At 32.7% G+C, this 15,333-nt stretch overlaps 1 protein-coding gene across 5 annotated transcripts in view; it reads left to right on the top strand.

Moving 5' to 3' along the window:
* Positions 1–15,333, top strand: part of PPP3CB (protein phosphatase 3, catalytic subunit, beta isozyme) — a 48,682-nt gene that overhangs the window by 12,898 nt on the left and 20,451 nt on the right. For all 5 annotated transcript variants that reach the window (XM_004680770.1, XM_012723736.1, XM_012723733.1 and 2 more), the window contains exons 2-9: positions 2,237–2,437; positions 3,143–3,267; positions 6,953–7,064; positions 9,008–9,153; positions 9,404–9,543; positions 9,650–9,727; positions 9,833–9,927; positions 12,692–12,817. In XM_004680770.1, coding sequence (XP_004680827.1) covers positions 2,287–2,437; positions 3,143–3,267; positions 6,953–7,064; positions 9,008–9,153; positions 9,404–9,543; positions 9,650–9,727; positions 9,833–9,927; positions 12,692–12,817 — 973 coding nt within the window. In that variant the 5' untranslated portion in view covers positions 2,237–2,286. The remainder of the gene's footprint in view (positions 1–2,236; positions 2,438–3,142; positions 3,268–6,952; positions 7,065–9,007; positions 9,154–9,403; positions 9,544–9,649; positions 9,728–9,832; positions 9,928–12,691; positions 12,818–15,333) is intronic.

Genomic DNA, 15,333 nt, shown 5'->3' on the forward strand with positions numbered 1-15,333 from the left:
TTTTAAAAATTACAATGTTAGTTCAGTTGAAAAAAGCTCTTACATTTCCTTCAATAAAACTGAGAGAATTCTTTACAAAACTTAAACCTTTTCTATTCCAATAGGGTTAATAATTAACCTTCTTTTAGGCCAAATTGTATTTGATCTTTTTTTTTTTTTGCCTGGTCATCATATTATGTCTCTAACTTCTTCCTCAAGTTTCCAAACTGCTTCTTGTTTTCTTATTTACTGGTAGATTAATACTATTCTTTAGAAACTCATAATTCTCCATTTTGCATTCTGTTCCTCTGTAGTTTCATCTGTTTTTATCTGGTGGCATTTCTTCGCCCCTCAACCGGTATGCATTTTTTTAAACTATGAGTTTTGTAGATATATACATACACACACACATATATGTACATGTATATACATTATATGTACATACATACATACATATATATATATATATATATATATAAAGATGTATTTATGCATACAGAACTGGGGTATAGGCCAGAGGTGCAGGGGCAGTGACAGGATTCACCAGAGACAGAGTGGAGAGCAGAACAGGCAGTTCAACAAAGTACACTGCTGAGGGGAACAGAAGGCGGGTGATGAGAGGTCTGCTGTGCCATGTGGGTCACCTCCAGGGCAGGGGATTGAATTCTCATGGAAGCGGATGCAGCTAGCTTGCAGTGCTGCATCCTTACCCACTGTGCCACCAGGAAGAGCCCATTTTCAGTTTTCTATATGATAATTGATAATCACAGACGGCTATGAAACAAAATACTGTAGACTGTATGCCCAAACATAAAGTGATTTTTTTCTGAACATAAATTTATTTTTTTGCAAAAGGGCTGCTTTTGAGTCTGTACATACCCTTACTATAAATTTCTTACATTCTTTGTCTTAAAAAAACAGTATTATTTAGTAAAGAGCCTAAAATTACTGGAGTCTAGGGCCCTCCCTGGTGGCACACTAGGTTAAGACTCTCAGTACTGCAAGCTAGCTGCAACTGCTTCTGTTGTGAGTTCTCTGGCCCTAAGGTGATCCACATGGCACAGAAGACCTCTCCTGTCTTGCCCACTGCTCCTCTCAGCAGTGTACTTCTGCTGTCTGCCTACTCTGTTCCCCACTCTGTCTCTGGTGAATCCTCAAACCACTTCTGCACCGCTGGCCTGTATCCCAGTTCTCTATGCATAAATAAATAAATCTTTTTAAAAAATTAAGATAAAAAAAAAACTACTTCAGTTTAAGCTGGTTTTGAATGAATAAAGAGGTTACTTGTTGGATCTAGTTTAAAAATTACTGGGGGGGGGAGAATCAAATAAATATAACAGATATTAGTAATTTTATCTAGTTATATGCCCTCAAAATTGTATTAGATCTCATTGAAACAGCTCCTCATATTTTCCATTCTATTTCAAAAGTACCTACCTTTTAACACTTTAAAACAAAACAGTTGGTGATTTTGGAAATCATAAATACACTACATGAGTAAAAACATATCTATATTAATTATATGAATAATAAAAGACAAATGGGAACTGTGGCTTAAGATAAATTTGCAGTGATGGTGCTATTATTTGAGACAATTTAATGAAAGTGAAGATGGTTTGCTTTTGGGAAGTATGATAACTCAAAAAGTGACTCCAGTGACAAGGAATGCACTGATATTGAAGATGGGAATGAAAATGTTTTGTGAAATATGAAGGTAGGTGAAAAACCAATATTTCAAAATTAGTATGATTTATTAATGTTATTTCAGACTTCTTTGATCATGTGCAAATACATTTTAATTCCATAAGTAAGAGTTTGACTTTCTATACCCCCAAAAGTTTCAGTTCAGCTTTGCTGGAAAACATTGTACATATATATACCAGATCACCTTGTACCTGAGATTCCTTTTTTATTCAGGTTCATGTAGTATTAAGTTGTAATTATTATACTTCACTTAATGTGATGGGTTTATAATATGTTTTGAGAATTTTGCCAAAAAATGTTTTGACTTAAAGTTTTAGTTATCTTGAAAGAACTTTTAATTTTATGAGAAAATTCACTCTAATAATTTTCAGCAAAGGGCATATTGTATATTAATTAAAATGTAATTGGATTACTTTTTTAATAAAAGCTTTTTAAAAAATTAACATCACTGTCCAATAAACAAAAGCTCATCTATTTTTCTTTTATTTATCTAGATCCATTGAGGTTTTTGTTAGCATATTAATATTATTATTTTTTAATTAAAAAATTACAGCTGTCCCTTTCCCCCCAACACATCGCTTGACATCTGAAGAAGTATTTGATATGGATGGGATACCCAGGGTTGATGTTTTGAAGAACCATTTAGTAAAAGAAGGTCGGGTAGATGAAGAAATTGCCCTTAGAATTATCAACGAGGGTGCTGCCATCCTTCGGAGAGAGAAAACTATGATAGAAGTAGAAGCTCCAATTACAGGTACACCTATTTTTGTTTTGGACATTCTTTTTTGTTAGACTTTTATTTAATTGGATATAAAACTATTTTCAATCATACAACATACTATGTTAATATATTTTCTTAAATATCCAAATTATTTTCTGAATAATTATTATTTTCTGAATTATTTCTTTCATTTTTTAAAATTTTCCTGTTTTCAGTGAACAAACAAAATCTTAAATAATCTAAATGCAAGTTAGTCTGATACACTCTGATGCAGGTTTCATCAGTTGTTTAAGCCATAATTCAGTTTGATTCAATGAATACTTGCCTTTAGTCATTTGAGGCAAATACCTCAGTGTTCTATCAAGTACCAAAGAGGATAATTAAAACAGAACTATTGAATTACATTGGAGATTTTACTGCCACCATTATAATTTTGTCATCCTAAGACTTACTCACATGTTTAACTCCCTATAAAAGAGCTTCCTAAGAGGAGCTTTATAAATTTACATAAAAATTTTGCCACAGGCTACAGATTTAATTTCTATTATATTTTGAGCACATAAGCACTGAGTACATATCACACCTATCGTGACTTTTTATAAACAATTTTGTTTATAGATATTGATAGAATGTAGATATTAATTTAAGAAAAATTTGCTGTTGGCTATATATATGTATGTGTGTGTATGTGTATATATATACACATATATATAAAACTAATACTGTTTCTTTTTTCAGTGTGTGGTGACATCCATGGCCAATTTTTTGATCTGATGAAACTTTTTGAAGTAGGAGGATCACCTGCTAATACACGATACCTTTTCCTTGGTGACTATGTGGACAGAGGTTATTTTAGTATAGAGGTAATGATACATTGTCATTTGATTTGCTCTTAAGTATTAATATGATTTCCATTAATACCTAATAAAATAAGTTCCTTATTTTTAAATACCTCTACATATTTTGAAGTTTTGAGACAAGCTGCTGAATTCCTCTTCCATTTTTAAACTGTCATAATAATTTCTGTGTATTACTCCATTTATAACTACCATTTTTTTCCAATGGAAATTGTAAGCAAACTGAGGGGTCTTTATTGCTGTTATTCAGTGGCCCAAAAGAGATAGTACTATTTACCTCTGTTGCAATAATGCATGTGAAAATATGCTAACCTACATGAAAAAAGATAACTGAATTTTCTATGGTTAAAAACACATCATAATGCTTTTATTGTTTTAAAATCTAGTGATGCTTTCACTCCTCTTGAAGCTATTAAAACCCAAGTATAGGCCCTCCCTGGTGGCGCAGCGGGTTAAAGCACTGTACTGAGAAGCTAAAGCCACTTCCGCATGAGTTCGATTCCCGCCTGCCCCGGAGGTGACCACATGGCGTGGAGACCTCTCCTGGCCCGCCTGCTGCTCCCCTCAGCAGTGTACTTCGTCGATCTGCCTGTTCTGCTCCCCACTCTGTCTCTGGTGAAGCCTCTCACCGCCCCCTGAGCCTCTGGCCTGTACCCCAGTTCTGTATGTACAAAGAAATAAATCTTTAAAAAAAAAAACCCAAGTATATCATATGCAGCCTTGTATATCCTGAAAGTATGCATTTATTTCAAAAATTCAGTAGGCATTAAAATGGCTTGTTAATCATCACTTAACTGTAGAAGGTTCTTTTTGTTAGTTTTATCTTTTTAATATACATAAAATAAGGCAAATATAGAACAGTTTGTATTTTCTAATATATATAGATCCTTTTTTGAAATGAAAACAACCATATTATAATATTCTGTATTTGCTTTTAAAATAAGGTAATAAAGGGCCTCCCTTGTGGCACAGGGGTTAAAGTCTCAGCGCTATCAAGCTATATCCAGCCACAATGGCAGCAGTTCAATCCCCATCCAGGCAGCTAACCCACATAGCACAGCAGATCTCTCCTGTTTTGCCCGCTGCTCCCCTCAGCAGTGTATTTCAGTACATCTGCCTGTTCTACTCCCTACCCTGTCTTTGGTGAATCCTCTCACCCTCTGCATCTCTAGCCTACACCCCAGTTCATGTATGCAGAAATAAATAAAAGTAAGTCTTTAAAAAAAAGGTAAATAGAGAACAATTTATATTTTCGAATATGTATATATTTATTGTTGTAATTTCTAATATATATGCATCTTTTTTGAAATGTAATTGGGGCTATACTATATTTTTATGTTTGCTTTTTCATACATCCTTGGGTTATGATGTCTTTCCAGTTAGTGAATATAAATTTTATAGCATCATTTGAAATAACTGCACTATTTTCCATTGGTTAAACAAATTAATAAATTCTTTATTTTAGCACTAAATGTATTCCTAGTATTTTGACATTACAAATGATATTTCATTGAGCCATATTAGGAATACATCTTTGCATATTTGCCCAATTATTTCTGTAGAATGGATTCCTAGAGTTAAAATTACTGTATAAAAACTTTACCTATAATTGTGTTGAGCATTTAACATAGTCTAAGCATTTAACATGCATTGGTGAATAGTCCTCACAGCAGCATTGTGTTGTTATTTTATCTGTTTTATAGATGAGGAACCTGAGGCTTGGAAAAGTTAAGTAACTTGCCCCCAAGGTCACATTGTTCTTCATCAGTGCAACCAGGCCATGCACTGCAAGCCTATGCTGTTAAGCCACTTCTCTCAGTAGATGTTGAAGTCTTACCTGGTGAAATTTCTGTGTTGTTACTGTTTATATCCCCCTTTCAGTGTTTTCAGCCTCTTTTCTAAAGAATGCTATCACTTCTAGAGGGAGAGGAGTTTAGGGGTTTGAAATTTTCTTCGAAATTCTATTGTCCTGAGTTGATCTTCCATCCATTGTTTCATCATCAGTCCCATCAGCCATCACTCAAAGCTTCAAGAAAACTAGAAAATGGTCCTTTTTAACAAAAATTAGAATTTTTGACAAAGTAATAATATTAAGTAATATAAGTCAATAGTATAATTAACTTATATAAAATCATCAATTTGGGGAATGCAGTTGGTAACTGAACTTGTTGGTATGTATATCCATATATTAGTGTGCTTTGTAGCTGATTCTTAATATATGTTATTGTTATAAAAGGGAAATAACAGCAAATCAAAATGTGCACGAAATTTGTTAAATTTTTTTTAAAATAGGTTAAATTTCTTTCTTGTGAATAAAATAAAGGTGTGAATAATTACACATTGAAGTATATCTTAACTTACTAAAAATAGTTCTTTTTGTGTGTGATTATTTTAACAGCTTATTTCCATATGAAATTGTTCTTTTTTTTTTTTTTAAGATTTATTTGTGCATACAGTACAAGCTATAGGTGCAGGGGCGGTCAGAGGACCCACCAGAAACAGACTGGGGAGCAGAACAGACCAACTTACAAAACACACTGCTGATAGGAGCAGCGGGAGGGTCAGAAGAGTTCTGCCGAGACATGTGGATCACCTCCAGGGCGGGTGGGAATCGAACTCATGCTGAAGTGGCTTTAGCTTTTTAGTGCTGTGCTTTAACCCGCTGCGCCACTAGGGAGGGCCCTGTCCATGTTTTTTTTTTTTTTTTTTTAATGAAATAAGTAAAATGTGAATCTGTTTCTTGTTTTAAATTTATTTAGAGAAAAGTATTTGTTGTCTCTATGTAGATATTCTTTTTTATTTAAAAAAAGTACTGTCTTTAAATCAGTTTAAATAATAAGCATCTACCTTAATGAGGCAACATTAAACATTAATAATATAATATGACTACTCCCTTTATCAGGCAGCATGGCATGGTCCTTAAAATCAGAGGATCAGAATTTTGTTTTACTTAAAAGTCTGATTATTTCAGACAAGTTACTTATGCTCCTTGCTTCAGTTTCCTTATTTATAAAAGAGAAATAATATTAACACACTTCAGTGGTTTTTTTTTTTTTTTTAAGATTTCTTTATTTATGCCAGAAATGTGGGGAGTGTAAAAGGATTCATTCACCAGAGATAGAGTGGGGAGCAGAACAGATTGAAATGCACTGCTGAGGGGAGTAGCAGGAGCTTAGGCTTTGTGCGTTAGATCCCTGGCCTGGGGTGGAACTCCTGCTTCAGTGACTGCAGATTGCTTTATAGTGCTGGGAATTACCCCTAGCGCCATCAGGGAGGCCATTATTGGGTTGGTTGAGGAATAAATTGAGGTTGATTATAGTGCTTGATATTTAGTATTTAATAAATGTTAACTGCTATTGCATTTGATATTACTATTTTATTTATTGACGTGTTTAAAGTTCAATCTGTATTGTTTTTACAGCAAGAATCTGTAAATCAAAATAGTTAGATTATTTGACTTATTTATTCAACAAATAATTATTGTATTTTTCTGAAGTATAGAATCAGAAGTGATTAATACGACAAAGTCCCTGAGGTCATGAAACTTATATTTTAGTAAGGGACAGAGAGAAAAAGATACTAAAGAGTAACAGATTTTACTGGTAATAGGTTTACTGGAAAAGAGGCAAAGTTCAAACAAAGTTAAACAAAAATGCAAGATAAATTCATTGGAAACTTTTTTTTTTTTCAGTGTGTCTTATATTTATGGGTCTTGAAGATTCTATACCCAAGCACATTATTTCTTCTGAGAGGCAACCATGAATGCAGACACCTTACTGAATATTTTACCTTTAAGCAGGAATGTGAGTACTGCCAGGAGAAATATTTTCACTTTTTCCATATTCTTTTGGAGTCATCTGAGTAGTAAGGGTTAAGAAGAGTTTTCAGTGCAGTATATAACAACATATTTTGTGTCTGAACACATAAGGCTTTGAAGAATTTTGTAAGGAGCTCTCCAGCATTTAACAGTAACTTATTCAAGTGTGTTCATTTTGATACTTCCCATGAAGTTTGATTTTTACAAATTGTACTTAGGAACAGTTTGACTTATGTATAGTTTTAATGTTAAATTTATGTTTCTAATAGTAAGTAAAAATCCAAGAAAAGTTGTTGCATTGGGGATTTTTGTTTCCCATTATTGAGGCATTCCCATGAATATTCTTAACAAACTGTTTATCCTGTCATTGTTATAGACTTCCATACATAAATTAGTGAATTGAAATTTTAATCTATACTATTTACCCATTTCTCTCTTAAATTACTATAGCAATCATATGATACAGAGCAACATTTGATCTTTTTTTTTCACACTTCATCGCTGTGTGCTTGTTAATACAGTGGTTTTCTTGTGATAAGATTCCAAGACCCTCAGTGGATTCCTTAAACTAAGAATTTATTTATACTCCTCACTGATCCATTCTTTTCTTTATACAGGTGTAGTTTAATTTATAACAGGCATAGTAGTGATTAGCAACAGTAACTAATAAGATAAGACAATTACAACAATATACTGTAATAAAAGTTATGTGACTATGATCTTTCAATATATCTTAGGATATAGTATTTTCATACCTTGATTGACTGCAGATAACTGAAACCTTAAAAAACAAAACTACATTTAAGTTTTTCATGATTGTATTAAGTCTTAGAATTAAATTCTAAAAATATAAGTAATTTCAGAGTTATTGAGATCCAAAACCAGTTCCAATAAAAATCATACTACTAGACAGACTTCCTGTGAAAGGAAAATATACAATGATGGTTAGTAGCAGAGATGGCAAATTCATATAACTTAATGGGTTAGGTGTGAAACATAAATAAATGCTAGATGAGACCTAATGTTAAGTTACGTGCACGTTTAACCTAAAAGCAATCAAAATTTTTATTAAGCCACACTGGTAAATAGGTCCGTCAGCAGATAGCAGTTTAGAACCCCTGGTTGCTAGAAATAGATTTTCTTATCTTTAAATATTACAATATTAGAAAAGAAATAGGAACTAAGCTTTTGTGTTCTTAACTAAGAAATCACCCACCAAAATCATAAATATCCAGGAATTAAAAGGAACAAAGGAATGCGATACTCCTTATGATTAAGTGGAATTTTGTATTTATATTTGCCTCCTGCTTCATTGTCCATTGTGGACTAGAGGAACCTCATAGCCTCTATAACAAATCAATATGAAAACTTTTTTCTTTTTTAATTGGATAGGCCTTGTGATAATGTAATGATCTTGTAATAACACAGTAGTAATTCTTAGACTAAAACTTCATATTATTTTAACTGTAAGTTATAGTTCTCATTTCTCTTTACTTGGTCTATAAAGGTGAATGCTTGAACTGTTTTCAGAGATTTGACTTATTTATTTTTAATAATACTTTATGACTACTGCATACCCAAAATAAAGTTAGAGAGACCAGGTATTTGGTCTTTACAACCAATAATATTACTTACTTTTGTTGATTCCTATAGGACAAGATGCTTAGCTTTAAAAAAAATTGTATATAGTAAATATTCAGTTTTGGTTCTGGGTTGTGATAAATGCACAGGGTTGCTTGCTACCACAATCATGATACAAAAAAAGTTAAATCATACTATAAATTCCCTTTTTCCTCCACGCATAGCCACCACCTGTTTTCTGTGTCTATAGTTTTCTTGCCTTGGTTTTAATAGTCAGTTTCACATACACTTTCAAAATGGCCAACTTGGTGATATAACTTTAAAGTACTTAATATTTTCTTTTTCTAGGTAAAATTAAATATTCAGAAAGAGTCTATGAAGCTTGTATGGAAGCTTTTGATAGCCTGCCTCTTGCTGCACTTTTAAACCAACAGTTTCTTTGTGTTCATGGTGGACTTTCACCAGAAATACACACACTGGATGATATTAGGAGAGTGAGTATTTTCAATCCAAAGTTGATTCCTATGTGTAGTACTTTTTTTTTTAATAGAGAATCAAAGCTTCAAACTTATCACTATCAAGATGGGGTAATGATAAAAGTTCATATATTAGTATTTTAAGAAAATACCTTCTAACCATTTAGAACAATGTTGTATGGACTGTAGTCAAAGTTGTTACTGCTTTACTGTACCCATTCTGTTCTCATTTTGGTGAGTTATCTATTTCCTTTTCTTTCTTTCACAGTTAGATAGATTCAAAGAGCCACCTGCATTTGGACCAATGTGTGACTTGCTATGGTCTGATCCTTCTGAAGATTTTGGAAATGAAAAATCACAGGAACATTTTAGTCACAATACAGTTCGGGGATGTTCTTATTTTTATAAGTAAGAAAAATAATTCCAAGATTAATGATATTTTAGCTATGAAAAATAGCATATGCTTCATATAGAAAAACATTATTTTACTTAATTTACTCTTTTTCCCCCACAGCTATCCAGCAGTGTGTGAATTTTTGCAAAACAATAATTTGTTATCGATTATTAGAGCTCATGAAGCTCAAGATGCAGGGTAAGAATTCTGTTTCCCTGACCCAAATTAACACCTTAATTACAAATCAAACATAGTAACCATGATTGATGCTTTACGATGCATATTAAGCTATTTGTTTTGCAGCTATAGAATGTACAGAAAAAGTCAAACTACAGGGTTCCCTTCATTAATAACAATTTTTTCGGCACCTAATTACTTAGATGTCTACAATAATAAAGGTAAGATGTTGTTAATAAAAAAATTGTTAAACAACTTAGCGTTTTAATTTACTTTTTAAACAACAACAACAACAAAAAAAAAAAAAAAGAAAAAAAGAAAAAGGGCACTGTTTGAAAATGTAACAATCCAAATCTTATAAACAATAAGATATAAGGGAGGGGAGAAAACAAGAAATAAAAATCCAAAATGTGAAACTAAAGTTATGTATAATCATTCCACAACTAGTCATTCACAAACTCTGTCTTGTTAAAGAATGCGTTCAGTTAAAGTGTGTCAACCAAAATCAAACATGATTTTCTTAAACTCCCCTTTCTTAAATCTTTCCCTTTATAATCAAGACAATGTTTTTTGTTTTCATAAAGCTATTGCTGCCACTTTGACTATTTTTGCTTATTTGCACTGTATAGTTGTTCATCATGTTTCTTGTTTTATGTTTTACTGATCAAGGCTGTCTTTCCCATTCTTTCCTACTTTTCCTTTCACAGTCTTACCATTGCCCCTTTAAAATCTATATTTGAGCCTTTTATGATTCATTTGCTCTGATCTCTGCTCAGGCACACCTTCTTATCTTTCCTTTCTTTTTATTGCTCTTTCTTCCATTTTTTCCCCTTTACCTTCACTTCTAGTGGTTTACATTCCCTCTCCTTCTTTCCAAATTTGATCTGTCTATAATAACTGTGTTTCATTTAACTTTGAGCATAACTTTGACTATTGACAGGTAATACCAAAGGATCTTAATCTAGTTAAGTACATGCTAAGGACATTGAAGATGAACTTGGATTTGTTTATGTAGTTTACATTTTCAAAAGTGGAAATTAAGAAGCTAGCTCCTATTCCACCCTGACATGTTTGGAATCCAGTTGATTATGCCATAGCTTCTATGGTTAGGCTTGAGTGAATGTGGCAATAGGAAAGAATAGAAGGTTAAAGACTTTTAAAAGTACATTTAGAAAGATAATGAGGTCATTACTAAATATGGATCATGGTGTGAATAAAAGAACAGAATGAGTTTTTTGTTTTTTTTTTAATGATTGGAGGTGATGGTTAAAAGATTAAAATTTGCCAGAGATAAAATAGCGTCATGCTATATAGTAACTGATAGAAATGCAACAGGAAATAACACTCTGTTAATTACCACAGCAGCCATACCTTGGTGTTAACTGAGTTGCTATTCTTCAGAAGCCAGTATCAATGCAGCTTCTAAGGATTATGTCAGTGTTAAAATATTCCAAATTATATTTCGCATGATAAAATTTTGAACTTCTATAAAATATCTAGTGAATTACAGCCTTATTTTTTAGGAGAAACATGGAATTTTTTACTCTATTGTCAAAAACAGAATCTAGTCTTATATTTTTCTACCAATGCTCTAATTTCTCAACTGTCACATCTCCTGTCAGTATTAAAAGAGCCAAAGTTCAGTATTTCTGTTGATTATTGTCTTGCTATTTGTCCTTTGTCAGTTTGACTTAGAATGTTAAGGGATCACTTTTCTCACTACTCAGAAAAGAAACTCAAACCATTGAATTTGTCCTGTCAAAAATCAAATATGTCTTGGTAGTTTTGAGTCTGTACATAATGTTAATGATTTGAGTGTTTACATGGTATGGGTATGTTTGTAATGTTTTGTTCCATCCATAAAGCAATTTTCTAGATTCTCTTTGTCTCCTTTTTTTAAAGGTAAAACATTGGTAACAACCCTTAATTTCTGAGATTAATTTAAAGTACTTTTATTTCACATGGGAATTTCATAAGGGAAACAAGCATATTACTTTTAACTCTGAATTAGCCAGAATCACAAATCTTGGAATTTAACATCTACATGTCATTGCTTTTCATTAAATGGGAGAAAGTAACTGTATAATTATTACAATATCTACAATGCATTATTTTATTTTACTTTCATGTGAAATATATTTTCTTATTCTAAAGCAAACTTTTGTGGTAGGCAAGATGGAAATATTAGTTCTGTTTTATGAATAAGAAGCAGATTAAATAGTTTACCAAGCTTTGTACAGCTAGCATATGCTATAACTTAGAATCTAACCCAAGTGTTCCATGAAATAATATAACTAATGACTCAAATCTACAAGTTAATTTAAGATATTTCTATTAGCACATCAAGACATTAGAAAGCTATCTGAAATTAAGATGACTATATAACCTTTGGATTATGTGGTTAATAAAAAATTTTGGTTTTTTATGGTATTTAATTTTTTTCTATGTGAAATAAAATATTTCTTTGTAGTAGTTTAATTTGACTTTCCATATAAAAATTAAATCAATACATCCATATAGTCATAAATGAGATTTTCCAGATTGATTTTATTTATTTTTGCTTTATTATCATTCAACTATCCTAATCAGGTTGTCTGCAAGAAAAAGACCTGTTTAAGTTCCTCTTATTTGTATGAACTTTTAAACCTAGAAAATTGCTCATTGCCATTCTGTGTTTCCTCTAAAAATTGAGTTTTCACAATTTTGGATTTAATAAGACATGTTTATTGGTAGAGTATAGAATAAAATGAAAAGATCTAGACAGAATCTGGAAATTTATAGTAATGAGTGAAGATCTGACTATCCATGAAGTCTGTTAAAAATGAAAATGTGTTACTGAAATTAATTCTTATTTCTCTATACTAGCCGTCATTCTATTCATCCCTTTATTCCCCACCCCCTTAAAAAGATATTTTTTCTGCTTTTGTGTTAAACTTTTGGAGTTTAAGGCAAACTGTTACACTGTCATTCAAACTTATCTTGCAGCTGCTGTATTAAAGTATGAAAATAATGTAATGAATATTCGACAGTTTAACTGTTCTCCACATCCTTACTGGTTGCCTAATTTTATGGATGTCTTCACATGGTCCTTACCATTTGTTGGAGAAAAAGGTATAATTTTTACTTTAAATAATAAATGATTGTTTTTTTACTGAACATTTACTCCAATTTACTAGAGCAGATATATACTTGCTAAAGGAAACAAATTTAATTTCACTGTGGTTGCAACTCTGCTTTTGTCAGTGGGTGTGTATATGAGAACTTAAAAGATATTTTAGTTCATTGTTTACAACCCCCATCTGAGGGTGTCTGGGGGACTGGAAGATGACTTATAAATAGCCTGATGTCTTCAGCTGTTGGATCTTTTTCTTTTTTCTTTAATTTAAATCTTCTATGAAGGGGATAGAGAGAGAGCCTTATAATGGATCTTATTGTGTAGTGTAACAACAATATTGGGAATACTACAGCAGTTCATGGGGGAATTTAATTGCTCTTATTTTGAACAATGTTAACAACAGTTTGGTACTCTGATTAGTTATTTTAAAGAGAAATTCAGATTCTAACCTATTCTCATATATAAAAATATCTATAATTTTAATGCAAAGTCTATATAATTTTATACAAAGTAAAGTGTATATAATATATATATTAAAATGTTTGTAATCTTGTGGTAATGCTTCTCTGAGAGAAGGATATATGTATTATTACATACATAAGTCTTTTTTTTTTTTAGGTTTATTTATATATGCATACAGAACTGGGGTACAGACCAGAGGTGCAGGGGGTGAGAGGCTTCACCAGAGACAGAGTGGGGAGCAGAACAGGCAGATCAAGGAAGTACACTGCTGAGGGGGGCAGTGGGCAGGTCAGGAGAAGTCTGCCGCACCATATGGATCACCTCCGGTAGGGGGAGGTTCAAACTCATGCTGAAGTGGCTTTAGCTTCTTAGTGCTGTGCTTTAACCTGCTGCACCACCAGGGAGGGCCCCCCATAGTCTTTTTTTTTTTTTTCTTCAAAGATTTATTTATTTATGCACACAGGGCTGGGGCGTAGGCTAGAGGCTCAGGGGCGGCGAGAGGCTTCACCTGAGACAGAGTGGGGAACAGAACAGGCAGATAGATGAAGTACACTACTGAAGGGGGCAGTGGGAGGGTCAGGAGAGGTCTGCCGAGCCATGTGGTCTCCTCCGGGGCAGGTGGGAATCGAACTCATGCGGAAGTGGCTTTAGCTTCTCAGTGCTGTGCTTTGACCCGCTGCGCCACCAGGGAGGGCCCCCCCCCCCATAGTCTTTTTAAGAGAACATAAGTATTGTTTAAAAATTGCTTATTTTACTCTTAGGATTTCCATGCATTTTCATATTCTTTTCCCATTTTATTGTTAATTTTTCTACAAAACAAATGCCTCTATTTTCATCTGTGGAAATTTACAGTATGAGAGTGTAGATATTATGAAACATTTTGTTCTACATCCCTTTCTGATTTTCTCACCTCTTCCATGTCACAAAATGTTATTTTCTGTTTGAGATAAGTTACTGTGACTAAGGCAATTTTTGCTTCTGAAATTCAGAATTAATACTTAAACTGTTTTTTTGTTAAATAGGTGTTTTGTATATTGCCTTTGGTTACTCAGTAGAACAACATTAAGTTAATATGGAGATAGAATTACCCACTTTAGCATTTGAGAAAGGGGCCAGTAAAAGGCTTAGGTGCAAAGGATGCATTACACTACAACCTTCTATCTTTGGTGTCTGAGAAATAGTTCAATCATAGCATCATCAGGCTAAAGGTAATTTGGGAACTCCTCTTGCTCATTCTCCTGCCTGTAGGCTAGACTGCCGCTTCAACTATTTTAATGTAGTAGAGTAGTGGGGTGAGGTGGAAAAAGAAGGAATTATAAGTCTGAGGTAAATTAATATTTCATAGATTCAAGTTTGATTCCCTGATGCCTCCCTAATAAATATTTTGTGATATACTTAAATGTTTATGTTTTAGTATTTAAACAAGAAATAGTTTTCCCAATCAGTGTACTTATCAAAAATATCATAAGAGTTTTAGAGCTCACAGTGAACTTAACCAGTCATGTAGTCTTAATTCCTTTTGAAAGATGAGAAAATTTTGTTTTTATGGACCTCTTATAAATGAATGTGGAGATCAGTAGGTTTTTATCAGTGTCTACATTTAATTAATCTCCCTTTAATTAATCTTCTTTTCTTTTGCACTTTAATTTTACCTATTATAATAGGAAATATTCAGATCTTTTGACCATTTTTTGAGTTTTTTTATGGATCTCTAAATTATTTGAATCTTTCTAAAACTGCAAAGTCCCGATTTGCATGTTATACACAGCTAGAATCCTAATCAATGTTGAATACCATAAGAAAATTTTCTCAAACTTTCCCATTTTTCAATAAAATAAGTTAGCTAGTTAAATAGCCTGACTACTTCTTGATTCTAATTACAGTTTTTCTTTTGGTGTGAAGAGTAAGCAGCAAATTGTATCTCATTTTCTCTACTTTGAAAAAGTCAGTTTGACACCTATCACTTGGGAAACAACTAACCTAACCTAAGCCAGAAGCTTTGTGCATCTGGTTTAATCCTGATGTTAGATGAAAGCAATGTTGTTTAATC

The sequence above is a fragment of the Condylura cristata genome, unplaced genomic scaffold, assembly GCF_000260355.1.
Source record: "Condylura cristata isolate star-nosed mole 26May11 unplaced genomic scaffold, ConCri1.0 scaffold00011, whole genome shotgun sequence".
Classification (NCBI taxonomy): Eukaryota; Metazoa; Chordata; class Mammalia; order Eulipotyphla; family Talpidae; genus Condylura; species Condylura cristata.